Source organism: Pituophis catenifer, unplaced genomic scaffold (genome assembly GCF_029215685.1).
Source record: "Pituophis catenifer annectens isolate HBS135680 unplaced genomic scaffold, rPitCat1.0.hap2 SCAF_16, whole genome shotgun sequence".
NCBI lineage: Eukaryota > Metazoa > Chordata > Lepidosauria > Squamata > Colubridae > Pituophis > Pituophis catenifer.
Window position 1 is genome coordinate 3,851,598 of NW_027256896.1, and position 19,764 is coordinate 3,871,361.

General features: G+C 45.4%; 1 protein-coding gene across 1 annotated transcript in view; it reads left to right on the forward strand.

The window, feature by feature from the left end:
• Nucleotides 1–19,764, forward strand: part of GRID2IP (Grid2 interacting protein) — a 108,825-nt gene that overhangs the window by 59,457 nt on the left and 29,604 nt on the right. The window contains 8 exon segments of the mRNA XM_070955144.1: nt 2,194–2,263; nt 2,458–2,552; nt 3,820–4,003; nt 7,457–7,629; nt 12,665–12,772; nt 15,204–15,301; nt 15,426–15,534; nt 18,035–18,342. Of these exon segments, the coding sequence (XP_070811245.1) occupies nt 2,194–2,263; nt 2,458–2,552; nt 3,820–4,003; nt 7,457–7,629; nt 12,665–12,772; nt 15,204–15,301; nt 15,426–15,534; nt 18,035–18,342 (1,145 nt within the window).

Below are 19,764 nucleotides of genomic sequence, written 5' to 3' on the forward strand. Positions count from 1 at the left end.
AATAAAACTACACTACCTACCACGACCACTTTTGTAGCTACAGGTGGCTTCAAATTGTGTATATTTGCACTAGGTGGGAACCCAGAGTAAAAATTCCTCTCAGGCGAGACCGTTTCATCCTTCTGGACTCAGGCCACCACATGCCTGGGAATGAGGTCAGGGGCCATGAAATTTACGAGCAAAATTGGTGGACTCATCCAGATCTCCCAACATCCTAGGTGTGAGAGTGTATCGCCACTTTGGGGCTGTTTCCCAATCTGAGCAGGGCATGAATATTGGAGAAGTCTCCTTCTCTGTGACTGTACATGTTCTGTTCTCACTATCCTTTAATAAACCAGACTGTGTATGTAGGTCTTATTAAAAACAGGATGAGGTGACACATTGATGCTATTGTAGAAAGTTAGCACCCACCCCTCTCCTAGAAGAATGAAATATTTTGAGAAATATTTTAAAAAAGGCAGAATATTATATTTCCCTGGATGAGAAATGGAGAAACATGCTCTTGGAAAGCAGCCTCCATTTTCCTTAATAACCCACAGCAGTTGTCAGCACTTAAGAGATAAAGAGATAGCTAGCTCTATTCATAAGCAAATTCCCTGCGGCAAGGTCTGAACAAAGGTAGGGTTAGCCTTCAGCCACAATAGGAATTGCCCAATTCTGATTCATTTAATCAGCCCAAACTTCAACCAAGCTTAGCTTAGACAAATTCCTAGGATTTTTAAATGGCCTCATGGGAGTGTGATAACAGCCAATAGAATACATGTTCTTGTACAGGAACAGGAAGCTCAAGTGCAAAGCCCAAGAGAAGATATAAAAGCCACCCTAGATGTTTCTGTTACCTCAGAATGTTACAAAATGGAGTCTGGCTTCACAGGATGCACTTTTTTCTTTTCTTTTTCTTTTTTGCAGAATATGGAATAATAGGAAGTAGAGATATCCTGTAGGGTCTAACACCATCAAGTCAATTTCCAAACAATGAAAGATTTGTATTTGGTCACCAGATGGAGCTCAGTACAAAGTCTGGTTTGATAGCTAGTGAGGGTGCCCCTTCCAGGATCTTGTGCAAGAAAAAAAAAATGGTGCTGGAATTACCTAAAATCTTGGGAGTGGAGGGATCAGCCAAAAGGAGAGATGTGCCTTCGTGACCCTGGCAGATTCTGCAAATAGAGCAGCATTGGAGTCAGTGGTGGGATTTAAATAATTTAACAACCGGTTCTCTGCCCTAATGACCGGCTGGGTGGGAGTGGCCATGGTGGGTGTGGCCAGGGGGTGTGACAGGCAGCACTCGGTCTCCTGCACCCCCATGGGAGCAAAAACAAGCCATGGGGTGGGTGGGACGCGCTGCCCTCTTACATCCCGTTTTGGACCTAGTAGGTGTTGTGGTCGGCCAGCAGCCTGCAGAGCTGGCAGTGGAGTCGGGCAGCGATGAGGCGATGAGAACAGGGGCCAGTCCTGGAGGCTGGGGAAGGCCCAGATGAGGGCTCTGTGTCAGGGGCAGAGATGGGGCCAGGGCCATCAGGGAGTGATGCGCGGACTTTGGAGTCTCCAGAGGCTGACAGTAGAGAGGAAGAGGAACAGGAGGAGCCTGTTCCTGGTGCACGTATGAGAAGAGCTGCCAGAAGGCAGGAGCAGCTAAAGCAAAGAGGACGACTCGGGAGTAGGGCCAAGAGATGATTGGCCCCTCCCATAAGGCTTAAAAGACCAGCAATAGCTCTTGGCCTCTTTGCTGGAAAACGACCGTTGAGAGAATTGGTTCTTGTTTCACTGTATTCATTTCTTCTGTTCCTGAACTGTTGCCAAGAAAAGCTTTTGGCAGTTTGCCTAATTATCCCAAGGTCAGAGATAAACTAAAGACTGATGTTTTAAGGACTTTGCTTTCATTTCATTTAGAATACACTGAGAATGAGTTAATTCTCAGCTGTTTTAATAAAATCTGTTTTTTTTTTTTTGGAACTGTTTTGCATTTAATATTAACTACGTGGGCCTGGGTCACAACAGTAGGCCGCCCTGAAGCTTCCTGGGAGTGAACATGGGCGTGGGGACTCCTGGAAGGGGCGGGGAGGGGAGGGAAGAGGACAGCCAGCAATTTAACTACCCGTTTGCTTGAACCGGCCCGAACCAGCTTAATCCCACCACTGGATGGAGTCCTCCAAGAGTGGTGGGTTTGTTTGATTGTTTGTTTTGTCTTTGCAGGGAGTCCAGCTGAGAAAGCATCCCTGAAAGCTGGCGACAGAATCTTGTTCCTGAATGGCCTGGATATGAGGTGAATTAGCAGCTTCTTTGCTTTCCCCCACAATTATCTCTGGGGTTTGATGTCCTTCTGTCCCTGAGCTGGCTTGGACACATCTTTTCAACTCTTGCCAACGACTCCCCTGTCTACGCAGAGCCCACCGATGTTCTTACAGGCCCTCTTGGTGCTTCTTCTGTCCCCGATTGATCCTGTGTTCTGTTCCGCAGGAACTGTTCCCATGAGAAGGTGGTGTCCATGCTACAAGGCAGTGGGGCAATGCCCACCCTTGTGGTTGAAGAAGGCATTGTTAGCTTTTCCAGTGGTAAGCAAAGGCTTGGTCATAATCTTCATCTTTATAAGAGCCGTGGTGGCGCAGTGATTAGAGTGCAGTATTGCAGGCTACTTCTGCTGACTACCGGCTGCCTGCAATTTGGCAGATCGAATCTCACCAGGCTCAAGGTTGACTCAGCCTTCCATCCTTCTGAGGTGGGTAAAATGAGGACCTAGATGGTAGGGGGCAATGTGCTGACTCTGTAAACCGCTTAGAGCCCATTGTAAAGTGTAAAGTGGTATATAAGTCTAAGTGCTATTGCTATTGCTATTGCTATTTCCCCTGGCCCTGTTTCCACAAATGGTTCTTTTCCTCTTCCTTAAGCTTTAAAGTTAATAGCTCTGGAATCTAGTTCCTGGGAGAGTCTAAAACCCGTGTTCAGGGTATTCGGGACTTTTGAAAACTCCAGGAATTTTCAGAATAGTTCGACCATCTTTAGCCGGTGAATGAGGCCACACAGCTAGAGATTCCTGCTGAACTTCTGTTCCCGCTTCAAAGTTACAAAATGGGGATGTCTTTACAGGTTCTGTTTTCAAACATGCCAATTACTGTTATTGGCATATAAATGGAACAGCCTACATGTCCTTAGCCCCAATTTTCTTTATATGGGCTCAAGAAAGATGGTTTGATCCCATGGGAAAAATAAAAGGGCTTTTTTACTAATCAGGGGTGTCAAACTGGTAGCCCATGGGCCGGATGCATCATGCGCGGGCCATGCCCACCCCAACTCCGCAAAGGGGGAAAACGTCACAAAATGTCACGTGACAGCAATGAGTCATGGCGAGTTTGACACCTGTGTACTAGATGAACAAGGAAGGGAGATCATAATAGTGTTAGAACAATCACAAAATTGGACCAAAAATGAAGCTTAAGAAAAGCTGAGAAACATTCTAAGGACGCAGCATAATGGAATATTTCAGCATACTCCGAGGGATATATTGGAGCATCAACGAATGTAAATCAGGTGACCATGGGGATGCTGCAACAGTCATAACTCTGAAAAATGGTCATAAATCACTTTTTTCAGTGCCGTTGCAACTTTGAACGGTCACTAAGCAGTCTGTCGTAAGTCGAGGACTACCTGAAGTAGTAAGGTTCCCTTTGCAATTTCTTAAGAAACATTCCATATATTTCATACAGAATCAAAGACGCACGTTTATTCTGATTTAAAAATCAGATCCTACCAATAGGCTCCACAGATTTAAGTGCGAACTTGGTTTGTCTTCTGTTTTAAGAGAGATTTGCTTCCTGTGCCTAGATGGCGAGTCCTCCGAAGCACCCAGCTCCTCCTCAGCCCTCACCTCTTTGCAGTGGGTCGCTGAGATCCTGCCCTCCAGCATCAAGATCCAGGGAAGGACCTTCCACCAGCAGCTGGAACATCTGCTCACACCAGCAGAACGCTACACAGTCTGCAAAGCACTGGAGAGCTTCTTCCAGCACAGGTAAAGTGGTGGGGACTCCATCCGTCTATCCCAGTGAAAGGTTCACCAGGTTCTGCTCCCTTGTGCTCCTTCTTGCTTGGGCTCTGCATTTGGACTGAGCCCCACACAGCTTTGGGGAGGAATTGTGGGGCTTGAGGAGCTCAGGGCAGGAGCCCTGAGATTGGTCTCCAGTCACAGAAGAATGTCTGAATCAGCTTCAGCAAAGCTTTCCTCTGGCATGGAGATAAAGTGAAAAGCTTGCCTAACCCTTTAGTTTCAAAGATTGAGGCCACAGCCAGGGTGAAGCATCATGTGGGAATGGCCTTGGGAGACAGGAAGAAGAGCCGCGGTTGAGAACTGCCATGCAAAACAGTGGAGGAGTTTGGAGAGCTGCCTTTACACATCTTGCCAGGCCTTTGAGGCAGTCCAGACAAGGACTAGCCCTATTTTTATTGGAATAGAATAGAATGCAATGCAATGGAATGGAATGGAATAGTGGCATGGAATGGAATGGAATAGTGGAATGGAGTGGAGTGGAGTGGAATAGAATAGTGGAGTGGAGAGTGGAGTGGAGTGGAATGGGAATGGGAATGGGAATGGAATGGAATGGAATGGAATGGAATGGAATGGAATAGAATAGAATAGAATAGAATAGAATAGAATAGAATAGAATAGAATAGAATAGAATAGAATAGAATAGAATAGAATAGAATAGAATAGAGCTGGAAGGGGCCTTGGAGGTCTTTTAGTCCAGCTCCCTGCTCATCTCTCTTCCTTTTCCCTCTGGAAAACTAAGGAGGATCCCTTCTGAAATGCTTCCTACACCCTACACTGGTATAGGTTCTCCTGCTTGAGCAGGGGGCTGGTCTAGAAGACCTCCAAGGTCCCTTCCAGGCCTATTCTTCCTTGTATACCTCTTTTCCATCTGTGGACTGAGCTACATTTTGCATGATGGTTATTTAGCCTGCAGCTCTTCCTCCCTCTCCCAAGATTATTTCCACATGTATTACACAGACATAATTTTATCAGCTTCCATCGATACGCCTACAGAGACTTCTCCATATTACCTCTGTGTTGTAAGGCATTACCGTATTTTTCGGAGTATAAGACGCACCGGACTATAAGATGCACCTACCTTTTTTGGTGAGGAAAACAAGAAAAAGAAATCTGCCTCCCAGCAATTTTGCCTCCTTGCAGCAAACAGCAAATAGCAAATAGCAAATAGCCTGCTTTACTTTCATTTTTGTTTTCAGCATAACTTGATTAGCACAAGAAAAAAAAATCTGCTCCAGCAATTTACCTCCTTGCAGCAAGCAGCAGAGGCCCATGCAAAACAGCTGAGAGCAAAACAGCTGAGAGTCGGGAGGCCGATCCAATGAACTTGTGCTAATGAGGTTGTGCTGAAGTTGAAAGGAGCTGTTTCTTCTTGCTGCTTGCTGCAAGGAGGTAACTGCTGAGAGGCAGAGGCCAAAGTGTGGGGGCCAGTGGGTGCACCTAAATTTTCACCCCCTTTTAGGGGGAAAAAAGGTGTGTCTTATACTCCAAAAAATATGGTATGCTGACTGCCAATTCACTTCCGGGCAAAATATGGAAACTTTTTAAAACTTTTACCTTTAAAACCCCGTGCAGTTTAGACTCAGGAGAGAGAGGACATCTCTTTCGTTATGAACATCTGTTCTTCCAGAGATTGAACGTAGAACATAGAATAACAGAGTTGGACGGGACCTTGGAGGACATCTAGTCTAATTTCTGCACTACTAGGCAAGTCTGTACCATTATCTGAGAAAGTTTGCCTTCTTTGTTGTCACGAAGAGATCACTGACTTTTTTGTTATCGTTTGAAAAGGCCTACAAAAAGCAACTTTTTAAAAGGTTCTGAAGTTTGGATTTCAACTATTGATTTTAACTGTACATTTTTCTTAATAATTATGGCATTGTCATATTACCATTTGCTATTTAACCAGCTATGTTGTGTTTTTAATGACTCACGTTTGCCTTGTAAAATAAATTTGCTTTACTATAAATCACTGCCAAGTTTTGTAGTATAACTAAACTTAACTAAACAATAAAGAAGTAAGCAAACAATAAAACACTTGCGTGCAACCCCTGGTCCAGCCATCTGCCAACTTTTGCCACCAGCCCTTCTCCATCCCGTTTGAAAAGCATGATTGGTGGATATTGAGTGGCAGATAACATTTGGTGGGAGGGGAGGAAAACTAAAGATGGGGAGCCCCCAACCCTTATTGCAGGGTGTCTCCGATACCCAAAATTCTTCCAGCTATTTTGTTTATTTATGTATTTTTTATTCATTTATTACATTTTTATGCTGCCCATTTACCCCATAAGGTGACTCTTTCGTTCAGTTTTGCCAGCATTTCATTTTGAACACATCTTAGTTTTCAGGGATCCATCATTAGTCCGGGGGGGGGGGGTTTCCAAAACTGTCATTGTATTGATTGGCCATTTGGCCCCCTGGTGTGAAGAGAATGGAATTCTCCACTCTGAGATACGTGCTGGGCATGAGGGTAAGAGAAAAGACGGTTAATCAAAAGGCAGGAACATCTGTTTTGACAAATGCCAGATACATTACAGACCCTAATAACAGCATATTTTCCTTGCAGGAAGTTAGTTGCAGGAAATACAAATATAAGGGTCTAATGTGGCATATTTGTGTTATAACTACAAAGACACAATATATATGTATATATGTATGTGTTACAGGAAACAAATATTTACAGCATGTAAGTCTACCAGGGCATCATCTAGTCTAGTATTCCAGTATATTATATTCTGGTATTATTCAGTATACCCTGATAGAATAGAGTAGAGTAGAGTAGAGTAGAGTAGAGTAGAGTAGAGTAGAGTAGAGTAGAGTAGAGTACAGTACAATACAATACAATACAATACAATACAATACAATACAATACAATACAATACAATACAATACAATACAATACAATACAATACAATACAATACAATTCTTTATTGGCCAAGTGTGATTAGACACACAAGGAATTTGTCTTTGATGCATATGCTCTCAGTGTACATAAAAGAAAAGATACATTCATCAAGAATCATAAGGTATAACACTTCATGATAGTCATAGGGTACAAATAAGCAATCAGGATCTTATTACCATTTCCCTTCAGTATCTCTCCCCCCCAAATTCTTTAAATTGGCCCTGATTATTGTAACTGACAAGAAGGCAAATTCCTGTGGAACAGTAGAAAAATGTGAAGGACAATTCCTAACATGAAGCACAATTCAAGAGTGGGTCGAGTGGCTGGAGTAGGGGTGTCTCTCCTCCATTCAGCGTGTCCAGGCTGAACAGTGGATGTCTGGGGATTTCCATTTGTATTCATGTCCTCAGGCCCCTTCCGGTTCTTCTCTAATGGTCATGTAATCTTCTCTGGGATTTTCTTCCCCGCCTTCTCTGCCCTAAATTAATCTTTGCTCCCTTCCTTGCCCTCTCAGGAACATTGACACCTTGATTGTGGATGTCTACCCTGTCCTGGACACCCCCTCCAAGCAGGTGATCTGGCAGTTCATCTACCAGTTGCTAACCTATGAGGAGCAGGCCCACTGCCAGCAGAAGATCGCCAGGTTCCTTGGCTACAAGTCCTTGGCAATTGAGTCATCCGATGCTGGTGAGTTGCACCCACGGGTGCCACTTCTGGACTGCCCAGCAGCAGCTCATAGTATCCTCATAGTGCATGAAATATGGATTGCAATGTGTGTTTGTGTATGAAGATTTGTCCTGTCCACCATTAAACCATTTTTCCAAACAGCTTCCATGTTTCCAGTGTCTTTCTCCCCACTTGGAACTGAACAAAGATGGTTTAATGGTGGACAGGACTACATGGTTTTTTTCAGTGGTGAAATCCAATTTTTTTTACTTACCGGTTCTGTGGGCATGGTGTGGCTTGGTGAGCGTGGCTTGAGTGTGGCAGGGGAAGGATACTGCAAAATCTCCGTTCCCATCCCACTCCAGGGGAAGGATACTGCAAAATCCCCATTCCCTCCCCATTCCTGGGGGAAGGATATTGCAAAATCCCCATTCCCTCCCCACTGTGGGGCCAGCCAGAGGTGGTATTTGCCAGTTCTCCGAACTCCTCAAAATTTCCGCTACCGGTTCTCCAGAACCTGTCAGAACCTGCTGGTTGAATCCCACTGGGTGATGTAATCTTCCCAGGTGCCATGTGATGAGATGGGTAGAGGGCTAATCCTATTATGTCCTGAGAGTGAAGGTTTTTTGTGTTGTAGATAAGCTGGCCCAGCTTTTTGTCCTGTAGATAGGATGGCACCAGTCTTTCTGGGGCTATTAACAAAGGTGGAGACTGCTTTCCAAGAGCGTGTTTCTCCTTTTCTCATCCGGGGAGGTATAATATTTGCCTTTTTAATATTTCCTAGAATTTTTCATTCTTCTAGGAGAGGGGTGGGTGCTAACCTCCTACAGTGAAAAAACATGTGTGTGTCTGTCGATATTCTATGAACTAACAACAAAATATTACACACAGTTTAAAAAGGTAGGTGTGCACAGATGGTTTTTGGAAAGGAGAGTAAGGGAAACTTTCCAAGGAACGGCTCAGGAACCATTAGCAGTTTGCTAAAAAGAGCTGTTACAAATGTTCTGGATGGTAGAAGTGGGGCAGGAAGAGAGGCAGGAAGAATAACCTGGAGGTATTTTCAGAAAACCAGATGCCTTAATTTCCAAAAGTAAAAGACAGAAATATTTCCTAATAGAAATAGGAATATTCTTTATTGGGCAAATGTGATTGGACACACAAGGAATTTGTCTCCGGTGCAGAAGCTCTCTGTGTACATACAAACAAGAAAATGATCAGTCATAGAACATAAATCATAAAATAGAATAGAATAGAATGAGCTGGAGGTCTTCTAGTCCAGCCCCCTGCTACATAACAAATTAACAGAGTTGGAAGGGACCTTATAGGTCATCTAGTCCAATCCTCCGCTCAAGCAGGAGACCCTACACCATTTCTGACAAATGTTAGTCCAATCTTTTCTTGAAAGTCTCAAGTGATGAAGCTCCCACAGCTTCCGAAGGCAACTTCTGTTCCATTGTTTGATTATGCTCAAGCAGGAGAACCTATACCATTTCAGATAAGTGAAAACCATCTCATAATAACATTTTACACCTGAGGCTAACACCAAAGCTCCATACTTCCAGCATCATAGCAGATGGGAATTGTAGTTCTAACTTATGTGGAGAGTAGGAGGTTGAGGAAGTACCAGTAGAAGACAATCTCTCCAACTCAGGGTTGAATTATGGAGTCCTTGGTGCTCTCTGAGTTGTTTGCTTGTAGACGTTTTGTTACCTGGTTAGATAACATCTTCAGTGAGAGCCTCACTCTCTTCTAGCACTGAAGATGTTACTTAGCAGGGTAACGATATGTCTGCAAGCCAGCAACTAAGCTCAGAAAGCACCAAGGCTCCCCAGCTGAGGAAGTCTGGACTGGTGGGCCTTTTGAAGTTGATCCCATGAGGAGAGGAGGCATAATATTAGCCCACCTACCCCCTGCCTCCTGCTGCAGCCAAAGAGAGCGTGTCCCAGATTGGGTGCTCAGAGGCTCATGAAGAGCTGCCCCACTAATGGTACAGAAAAGATTCTGACCAGGACTTGAAAGACATTGTTGGGCTAGAAATAGAAATAGAATAATGGAACGGTACGGAACAGAATAGAATTTAGACAGTCACTTATCTGAAATAGTATAGGTTCTCCTGCTTCAGCTTCAGTCCAGTCAGGGGACTGGACTAGAAGACCTCTAAGGTCCCTTCCAGCTTATTCTAACCCTAACCCTAACCCTAACCCTAACCCGTATTGTATTGTATTGTATTGTATTGTATTGTATTGTATTGTATTGTATTGTATTGTATTGTATTGTATTGTATTGTATTGTATTGTACTGTACTCTGCTCTGCTCTGCTCTGCTCTGCTCTGCTCTGCTCTGCTCTGCTCTGCTCTGCTCTATCCTTATTGGCCAAGTGTGATTGGACATCCACAAGGAATTTGTCTCCAGTGCAGAAGCTCTCAGTGTACATACAAGCAATGTGATAAATCATGATCATAATCATAATACAGTCATAAATTATAGGATACAACACTGAGTGACAGTCATAGGAGATTAAATAAAAGCAATCAACCTAAATCACAAGAGACAAACAAAGCGATAGCGATAAGATGCTAAAGGAATAGGTAATAGGAAAGATGAGAAGGATAACAGTAACAATACAGCCCTATTACATGTATGTAGTATGTAGGATATATGTATGTATGTAGGCCAGAGGTGGGTTTCAGCAGGTTCTGACCAGTTCTGGAGAACTGGTAGCGGAAATTTTGAGTAGTCCAGAGAACTGGTAAATACCACCTCTAGCTGACCCCGCCCCCATCTATTCTCTACCTCCCAAATCCCAGCTGGGAGGGAATGGGGATTTTCAGTATCCTTCCTGTGGAGTGGGGTGGGAATGGAGATTTTACAGTATCCTTCCTGTGGAGTGGGGTGGGAATGGAGATTTTACAGTATCCTTCCCCTGCCATGCCCACCAAGCCACGCCCACCAAGCCATGTCACATCCACCAAGCCACACCCACAGAACCGGTAGTAAAAAAAATTTTGAAACCCACCACTGATGTAGGCTGAGGGGGTGTTTTAGGCTTAGAAGAGGCAATGAGGAGCTCCAGAGAAAAGGTTTTAGGGAGCAGCCTGGGAATAAAAGGGGAGAAAGAGGAGCAGAAGGAAAACTCTTGGAGAGGGGAGCAAAGTCACCTCCTCAGCAAATGTTCTTCTGCTCAAGGGGTTTAATGCCATTGTTGACCTTTGATGTTGCCTGGTGTTGAGCTGCTCTTTCCTCCCGCTAGGAAAAAAATCATAACAAATTCTTTGCTGGGGGACCCAGCCTGGCTCGTGGGCCTTTTATTTGCCCAATGAGACCCAGATACGGGAAGAACCAAAAGCTGTTGCCAAAAGCCAGCCGCCTATTCTCCTCGAAACATGTTTGGTCGAGTTTCCCAGGTGCAGGTTATAAATCCCAAGAAGCCTTCAGAAGCTGGGCAGACCCTGGGAAAGAGCCGGAGGAGGGAATGGAGGGGACCAGGCGCCTTTGCCCACTCAGGAGTTTCAGATCCTCGTCACAGGCCGAGAGCCCCATCCTGGGAGTCGGTGGGAGATGCGCCAGGGCCCCGTCGGCTGCTTCTGCTCTCCTGGGTCTCTGCAGGATCCATGCAGGCCCCGAAGAGAGCGGCTGCCAAGGCAACCAGGCGGCCTGGCAGGAGGCTATTAGCGCATCACCCGGGCTCTGCCGTGAACGACTCGCACCTACTTCTTCGCGCAGGGTATTTCCTTGAGTTGCCATGGCAACCTCAGGGCCAGCTGCATGTTTTCAGGGATTGTGGGCATTCATCTCATCAGAGTAAAATTAGAATGAAAGGTTTTAATCTTCAGCTTGGGAGTTGTTATTTACAGGCGAACGCCTGTGTTGCTTCCAAGGAGATTATTATTAAGCCAGAGAGCAGCCCAGATGCCCGGGAGGAGGAGAGGGTATGTGGGGAGTGGGTGAGAAGAGGTACATGTGCATGTATGCATGTACAGTATGTATGTAAGAGGCATGTATCTATGGAGGAAGGAGAGGAGCAGCCAACTTGCTATGGTCAACTCACCACAGCCGACTCGCCACGAGACAAGAGTTACACTAATATCGAAGCAATAGTGGCATCAAACCATAAAAGAAAGGATTTCAAAGGAGGGGCAAAAAATTTTTTTTTGTTTTTTATTTTTATTTCTCATAAACACATTTACGTGTAAAGTCATTTATCCATCATTTTTCATTCTTATCTTTTAACTTTTATTTTTAATTTTTACTTTTTCGGGGCTGCTCTTTTACCTTTTACCTTTACTCCAACTTTTCTTCTTCTCCTCCTCCCCTTCTCTTCCTTCCTCTCTCTTCTCCTACTTCCTTCGTTCTTTCTCTCCTTCTCTTTCCTATTTCCCTTTCTCTTCCCCCACTCCTCTCTTCTTCTCCCCTTCTAACCTTCTCCTCTACTCCTCTTTCCCCTCCCTTTTCTTCCTCTCCTTTTCCCTTTCTTCTTTCTCCTCTCCTCTCCTCTCTTTTCCCTTCCTCTCTCTCTACTCCTTCCCCTCTCTCCTGTTGTTTCCCTTTTCAGTTCAATCTAAAGTGGTATTCGAGCAGCCCCAGTTTTTTAATTATCTTTATTCTCATTTCAATTTCTTCTTCAATTATTATTTATTTTTATTTCATCATTTGCGTACATTTTTATAATATCTCACTTTTTTCCCCTTTTACCCTCCCTCCCTTTCTCCTTTTACTTGACATCATCTGGGTATCTATTTTTCTAATTGTTTTCTCCCATCTATTGTCTGTCGATTTTATCTCTATACCCTTATTCGTATTTCCTTTCTAACCAATCATAAAATTTTTCCCATGTCTTGAAATACATCGACTCCTTTTTATTTGCCGTCGGAAGTTGTGGGAGCTTCATCACTGGAGGCTTTCAAGAAGAGATTGGAGTGACATTTGTCAGGCATGGTGTAGGGTCTCCTGCTTGGGTGGGGTGTTAGACTAGATGACTTCCAAGGTCCCTTCCAAGTCTGTTAATCTGTAATTTTGATGGGTGTCTAAAGCAAAGATCCTGGCTTATTCTTCCCAGCTGTTGCTGAATCCGAAGTAGAAGAGCAGCCACGGAGTTCCCTACGGACTGGCCCAGGGAGTCGGAAGAGTCTGCGTAGCCATAGCCCCAAGGACATTGAAGCCCGGGGTAGGTTGTGGGGCTGGGGCAGTGATGGTCTTTGGCTTATTTCCCCTCCTTTGTCCAGCAACTCTCTCTCACCTCTGTTTGCTTTGCCCCCCCACTTCCAGAGGTAGGGGAGGGGGACCATATGCCCTCTCTGTAGATAGAGGTTTGGGAGGAAACGTTGGTCAAATGCAATGCCAGCACAACAATAGTGTTTATTTATTGGTTTATTTATTGGTTCGATTTATATGCCGCCCTTTTCCAGAGACTCAGGGCGGCTTATAATGCGTTAAGCAATAGCCTTCGTACTTTTGTATATACCTGCTTAGTAGTAGGGTCTTCAAATGCCTTGCAATGACTGAAGAGCTGGCTGTGTCCCCCTCCTCTACAAATTTGGTGATTGCACAGATTGTATCTACAATATCTCGAGTGGCTTAACAGCTGCGTGCCGCTGGTCTTTGTGAGAACATCTGGAACTTTCACTGGGCCACCTGGATTTTCTCACGCACTGGTCCCCACTTTTCCTCCTCTTCCTTAATCCGAGCAATCAACAGATTACTCAGGAGAGGCTCCGGATTTGCCTCAATGAGTAGGGGGTTGGGAAAGAAAAATCACAGAGATTTTGTTCTGACCTAGGCCTCCCAAGACGACTCCTCGTCCCGATAAAACCTCTTTTATTTAGGTTAAAGGGAATTCCTCTCCAGCAAAGTCTTTCCGGCAAACAGTCTTTCATGAGATTTCACAACTACAGACCTTTATCAGGCTTGGAGAGTTGCCAGGCCAATATCTTCCAAACGCCAGGCTGTAGCAGCAACAATTATTTGGCAAGAAGTCAGGAACAGATCTTCACCCTCATGAATTGAACTAATCGTCTCCTGCAAACTCCCCTCCCCTTCACTCCTCTTTATTCCCTATGGGAGGGGCTATTCACCATCCACCTGTGGCTTTACTCCTGAGTCGGCCCTTGTTCCTTAGCTGTTCCCTTCTCCTGGCAGCTCTGTGCATGCGCACCTCGGGAAGAGGCTCCAGCTGTTCTTCTGCCCCACTGATGTCTGACTCCGAAGGCAGCTGATAACTGTCGGACAGCCCTGGCCCCATCTCTGCCTCCGACGCAGAGCACTCCTCAGAGCCCTCCCCAGACTCCAGAACTGGCCCATGTTCCTCCCCAACCTCCTCACTGTCTGAGTCTGCTGCCAGCTCTGCTCCAGAACAGATTTGTTCCAATTCCGGATTCCGATTTGATGGTTCCTGTGTCCTGCCTTGGCTCTCTCCAGCTCTGACTCATGCCGAGAAAACACCGGCTTCAGACCGAGTCTCTGAGCCAAATGACCAATTGCAAAGAATCCTATCGTGGCCATACTGATCCCTTTGCTTCCTCCTCTGGATCACGGCTTTGTTCCCACCCAGAATGGGCCTTTGCTCTGCTCCACCCCCATGACTGCTTATTACAAGTAGTCCTCGACTTACAACAGTTCATTTAGTGACCGTTCAAAGTTACGACGCTACTGAAAAAAGTGGCTTGTGACCGTTTTCCACACTTACCACCATTGTCTCACTTAGCAACTTAAATTTTGGGCTCAGTTATGGTCATAAATCAAGGACTACCTGTATTACTTTTCTTCATTATTTACTAAATCTAGAGACGGCTTCCTAGACCCATGGAAGCCCTCAACAATATCAGCTACACCCCCAAATATCCTTTGTCAAGAATTACCTCCCCACCCCCAATAGCAAACATTGCCAATAAAAAACTCCAATAAATTCAGATGAAGGACATCTGAAGCCCTCAATTTACAGCCACAATTTCTGTTTCCAAAATTTCTGTTGTTAAATGAGACATTTGTTAAGCGAGTTTCGCCCCATTTTACGACCTTTCTTGCTACGGCTGTTGAAGTGAATCACTACAGTTGATTCAGATTCACTGTTCAGTGAATCTGGCTTCCCCATTGATTTTGCTTGTGAGACGGTTGCAAAAGGGGAAATCACGTGACACAGCAGGACTTCCGGTGGCACCGCAGGTGCCGAAGACGCTCTTCTCTGGAGCGCCAGCCCCGCGATCTCGTAAAGCCGCTAGAACAGCGCAAATCAGCTGTCTAGCGGCTCGGAAACTTTCTCCCCAGGAAAAGGGGAGGAAGAGAGCAGACGGGCATAGGTAGAGCTCCCAAGGAGCCCCAGGAACAATTCTGGGGCTCGAAGGGTGAGAGCTCCCTGGAAGCCCGACAGAGCTCTGGATCCAGGACGTTTCTGCTTTAAGCAGAAGAAGACGCAAACCATCAATCTTGAAGACCCTCCAGACCAGGGGTCTCCAACCTTGTCAACTTGAAGCTGGCTGGGGAATTCTGGAAGTTGAGGTCCTCCAGGCTTCAAGTTGACAAGGTTGGAGACCCCTGCTCCAGATGGAGCTCCGGGGACCTGTTACCCCTATCCCTGCAAGAATCCCCTGTTTTTTCCACAGGTTCCATTGAAGCCGCTGAGATGCCCAGCCGTTTAGCTCCTGGAGAACGCCAAGCAGGTGATGGAACCTCTCTTCCAGAGACCCCCAACCCCCAAATGGTGAGAGCCACACTCTTGAGGGCCCAGCCTAAGACGTGGGCTGCGGTAGGGTGTGGGGTGGGGGAGAAGAGTCAGCAGCGAAGTGGGTGCGACACATGGCTCCCTTCCTTCCTTCCGCTTGCAGATGTCGGCAGTCTATGCTGAGCTGGAAAGTCGCCTGACAGCTGGTTTTGGAGGGAAGTTGGGCCACCTGCCTGTGTGCCGGACATCATCTCTGGCTTCAGAACCTGCAGGTAACTCCTCCGGTCTTGTGGATACAGGAGACAACTTTTGGGGATTTATTTGGGATGGAATTGGATTTGGAATTTGTTAGGCAAAACCGGAGCTTTTCTCTCTGGTTGGTTGAGGTTCAAGATCAGAAGTGAGGGAACTTGCAACCAAATTGACTTCATAATGCTGTAAAGTCCAAATAAATGCTATGTCAGGGTTCCGACGGATGCCCTAAATTAAATCATGAGCCTTAAGCCAAGCTTCAAAAGAAATCCAGTTATTTATTAGAAACTTCATGTCGGCACATATCCAAGTAAAGCCAACTCTGACCCCACGTAACTTATGCCCCAATCATGACCCTGTTTCTCCCGCCCCCCCAGGGTGTGTCATCAATCACATTTGCCAATGGAGCAATTTCACGGGTTGTAGAGATCACTCCTCTCCGGCCACTGTGGGTAACCCCAGGAGACAGCCTTGAAAGTGATATGTCTGGAATGTGCTTTCGTTTTTTGGCTGCCGTGCTGCTTTATCAGTTTCCCATCCCCCTTTGCCTATGGCAATGCGAGAGCAGGCCAGGGATGCTTTGCAAGTTGACATGCTATTTTATAGAATGACTGTCTTTAAAATTCAATTAAATGCAAACATGTTCATCATAAATGTGGTGTTGAGGCTCACCTGGCAGACAATAAGAACTATCCTTGTATGATAAAATGGGCGCAAAACTTTGCAGAACCAGTTATGATGGAAACGTGGGAAAAAATATGGGTTCAGAATGTTAAATTTACGCAGTCACAGAACTTGAGGGAAAATTTTTATAAAATGTTTTATAGGTGGCATTTAGATCCTAAGAAATTGTCGTGCATGTATCCTAATGTTCAACCAAAATGTTGGAGATGTGATTGTTTAGATGCTACATATTATCATATATGGTGGACTTGCAAGAAAGCGAAGGCATTCTGGATAAAAATTTGGTGGGTTATGCAAAATGTTCTGAAGAAAAAACTCCAATTTTCTCCTCAATTGTTTTTATTGGGCATAGTTAAGGGTTTTTCAACGGGTGAAACAAAATTGATATTGTATATGGTGACAGCAGCTAGGTTACTGATTGGTCAATATTGGAAAAGGGATGTTTTGCCTACTATTGAAGAATGGACTATGAAGATGGCCAGTTTTGCAGAAATGGCGAAGATATCAGCATACTTAAAAGACCGGACTCAAGAGACCTATGCATGGGAGTGGAAGAAATGGATAGATTATGTGCAGAATAAATATCAAACTAGGAAGTACTAGATAGCTTTTAGTTGAATGTTGTGTAGAAATGTATAGTATATAGGGGGTAGAATAGTTTAATGTCATGTAGAAATGTATAGTACACAGGGGGTAGAATAGATGGGTGGTAAAGTATGATATAATATGATGTGGATTTGGATTTCACCTTGGGGAAGTCATGGGAGGAGGGGAGGGCTAGGGAGGGTTAGGGAGGGAAAATGGGAAAATTTGTACTTGTAAAACTTTTTCAATTAAAAAAAAAAAAGAACTATCCTTCCCCCCCCCAAAAAAGGTAACACTGAAAGTCGTAAAGAAATGACATCTCTTTCCATTATCCCCTTCCCCAACTGAATATCAAATTGTATTTGAAAACAAAGTTGGTCATTTGGAAATCATTTCAAATGATTTTTCTCTTCCCCCCATTTCCTCAGAAATGCATCGGGCACCTCACACTATCTGTGGGATTTAATTCTCCAAACTGGCTAATGTCAATTCAATAGCAGTTAATATTCTGATATTTCTTCTTTTCTTCTCTTAAGTGAAAGATGAATATGCCTCATTTTCAGCCCTTGGACTTTTGTTTCAAGCAAATGAAATTCACTTTTGTGTTCTGTGTGGAAGAATTTTAGATTCCTCAAGGTGCCTCAGTGGGGTCTGGTGGTGTGAGGAAGATTTGTGTCAGTTTATGATGGTAAATTATGGGACGCAGTGGCCCAGTGGGTAAGACTTGTCGATCAAAAGGTCGGCAGTTCAGCGGTTTGAATCCCTACTGCCCCGTAACGGGGTGAGTTCCCGTTACTCGTCCCAGCTTCTGCCAACCTAGCAGTTCAAAAGTATGTAAAAAATGCAAGTAGAAAAATAGAGACTACCTTTGGTGGGAAGGTAACAGCGTTCCGTGCGTCTTTGGCGTTGAGTCATGCCGGCCACATGACCACGGGGACGTCTTCGGACAGTGCTGGCTCTTCGGCTTTGAAACGGAGATGAGCACCATCCCCTAGAGTCGGGAATGACTAGCACATATATGCGAGGGGAACCTTTACATGGTGGTAAAAAAAAATCAGAAGGAATCTGGTAGCACCTTTTTCCAACCGACACCCTGCAGCAAATTTTAATAAAACGTGTTATTCTGAAAAGGTGCAACCAGAATCTTTCTGACTGAATAACATCCGTGGTTGGTAGAGACCAAAATGCCCGGGGCAAAAGTTGGCATATGTGCTGCAGATGGCTGCGTGTCTCTTTCTGTATTTTCTGCAGGTACCCGAAAATCAGGATTGACTATTTCCTGGCAGAATGATCCTGCCCTGCAGCCTTGCTATTACCACTCGCCTGGTGGCCTCCCTTCCCCCTGCAGCACAGACTCAAACCCCTACGTCAGCCTGGACAGCAGCCCGGCCTTGTCACCTAAGCTGAGTCCCCTGTCTCGCCGGAGGAAGCTCTTCACATTCTCGCGGCCGCCACGCAGCCGGGATACAGACCGCTTCCTGGATGCGCTGAGCGAGCAGCTGGGCCATCGCATCACCCTGGTGGATGACTTCCTGGTGCCTGAGAACGATTACGAGGAGGTGGGAGGCAGCCCGAGATTCGATTATTAGATAAACAGAGTTGGAAGGGACCTTGTAGGTCATCTCGCCTTGACTACTGCAATGCTCTCTACATGGGGCTCCCCTTGAAGAGCACCCGGAGGCTCCAGCTGGTCCAGAATGCAGCAGCGCGGGTAGCGATGGGAGCAACATGGCGCTCCCATGTAACACCGCTCCTGCGCGAGCTGCACTGGCTCCCGGTGGTCTTCCGGGTGCGCTTCAAGGTGTTGGTTATCACCTTTAAAGCGCTCCATGGCATAGGGCCTAGCTATCTCCGAGACCGCCTGCTGCTACCGATGACCTCCCATCGACCCGTGCGCTCCCACAGAGAGGGCCTCCTCAGGGTGCCATCAGCCAAACAATGTAGGCTGGTGGCCCACAGGGGGAGGGCCTTCTCTGTGGGGGCTCCCACCCTCTGGAATCAGTTGCCCCCGGAGATAAGAAGAATCCATGACCTCAATGCCTTCTGTCGTTCCCTGAAAACCTATCTTTTTCAGCAAGCCGGGTTGGCTTAGAACAAATTTTTAAATTCTTTTAATTAGTTTGTGATTCTTAACTTCGGGCCAAAATTTATATATATTTTAAATGTTTTAATATTTGTATTCTATGTTTTTTATCTTGGCTGTACACCGCCCTGAGTCCTCAGGGAGAAGGGCGGTATATAAATTGGAAATTAAATTAAATTAAATTAAAATCTAGTCCAACCCCCTGCCCAAGCAGGAGACCCTACGCCATTTCTGACAAATGACAGTCCAGTCTCTTCTTGAAAGCCTCCAGTGATGAAGCTCCCACAACTTCCGAAGGCAAGAAGCTCTTCTCTAGCCAAAGGGGCCCACATGGAAGGGTCTGCAGGGAGGAGGGCTCCTCCCCTGCTTGAATCCTTCTTTTCCCTGGGATGAAAAATTGCCCAAGGCAGAAGCTCCAAAGTGGTTCTCTCCCCTTGTTTTGTATGTCTAAACAAGGTCAGGTAATCCTTGACTTAACAGTTCATTTAGTGATTGTTCAAAGTTACAACGGCACTGAGAAAAGGGACTTACGACCCTTATTCACTCTTACGACCATTGCAGAGTGATCCAGATTCAGACGCTTGGCCACTGAGTCATATTTAGGACGGTTGCAACAGGGTCCCAAGATCATGTGATCCCCTTTGCTGCCAGATTCGCTTCGCAACAGTGTCAAGAGAGGTCGTAAAATGGGACAAAATTCACTTGATAATGATCTCGTTTAGCAACAAAACGTTTGGGCTTAATTGTGGTCGTAGGTCGAGGGCCACCTGTAATGTGAGCCTTGATATTACTAAAAAGTAATTGAAACTGGCTACCGAATAGCCTAGAATCCTAGAGTTAGAAGGGACCTTGGAGGTCTTCTAGTCCAGGGGTCTGCAACCTTGGCAACTTTATGACT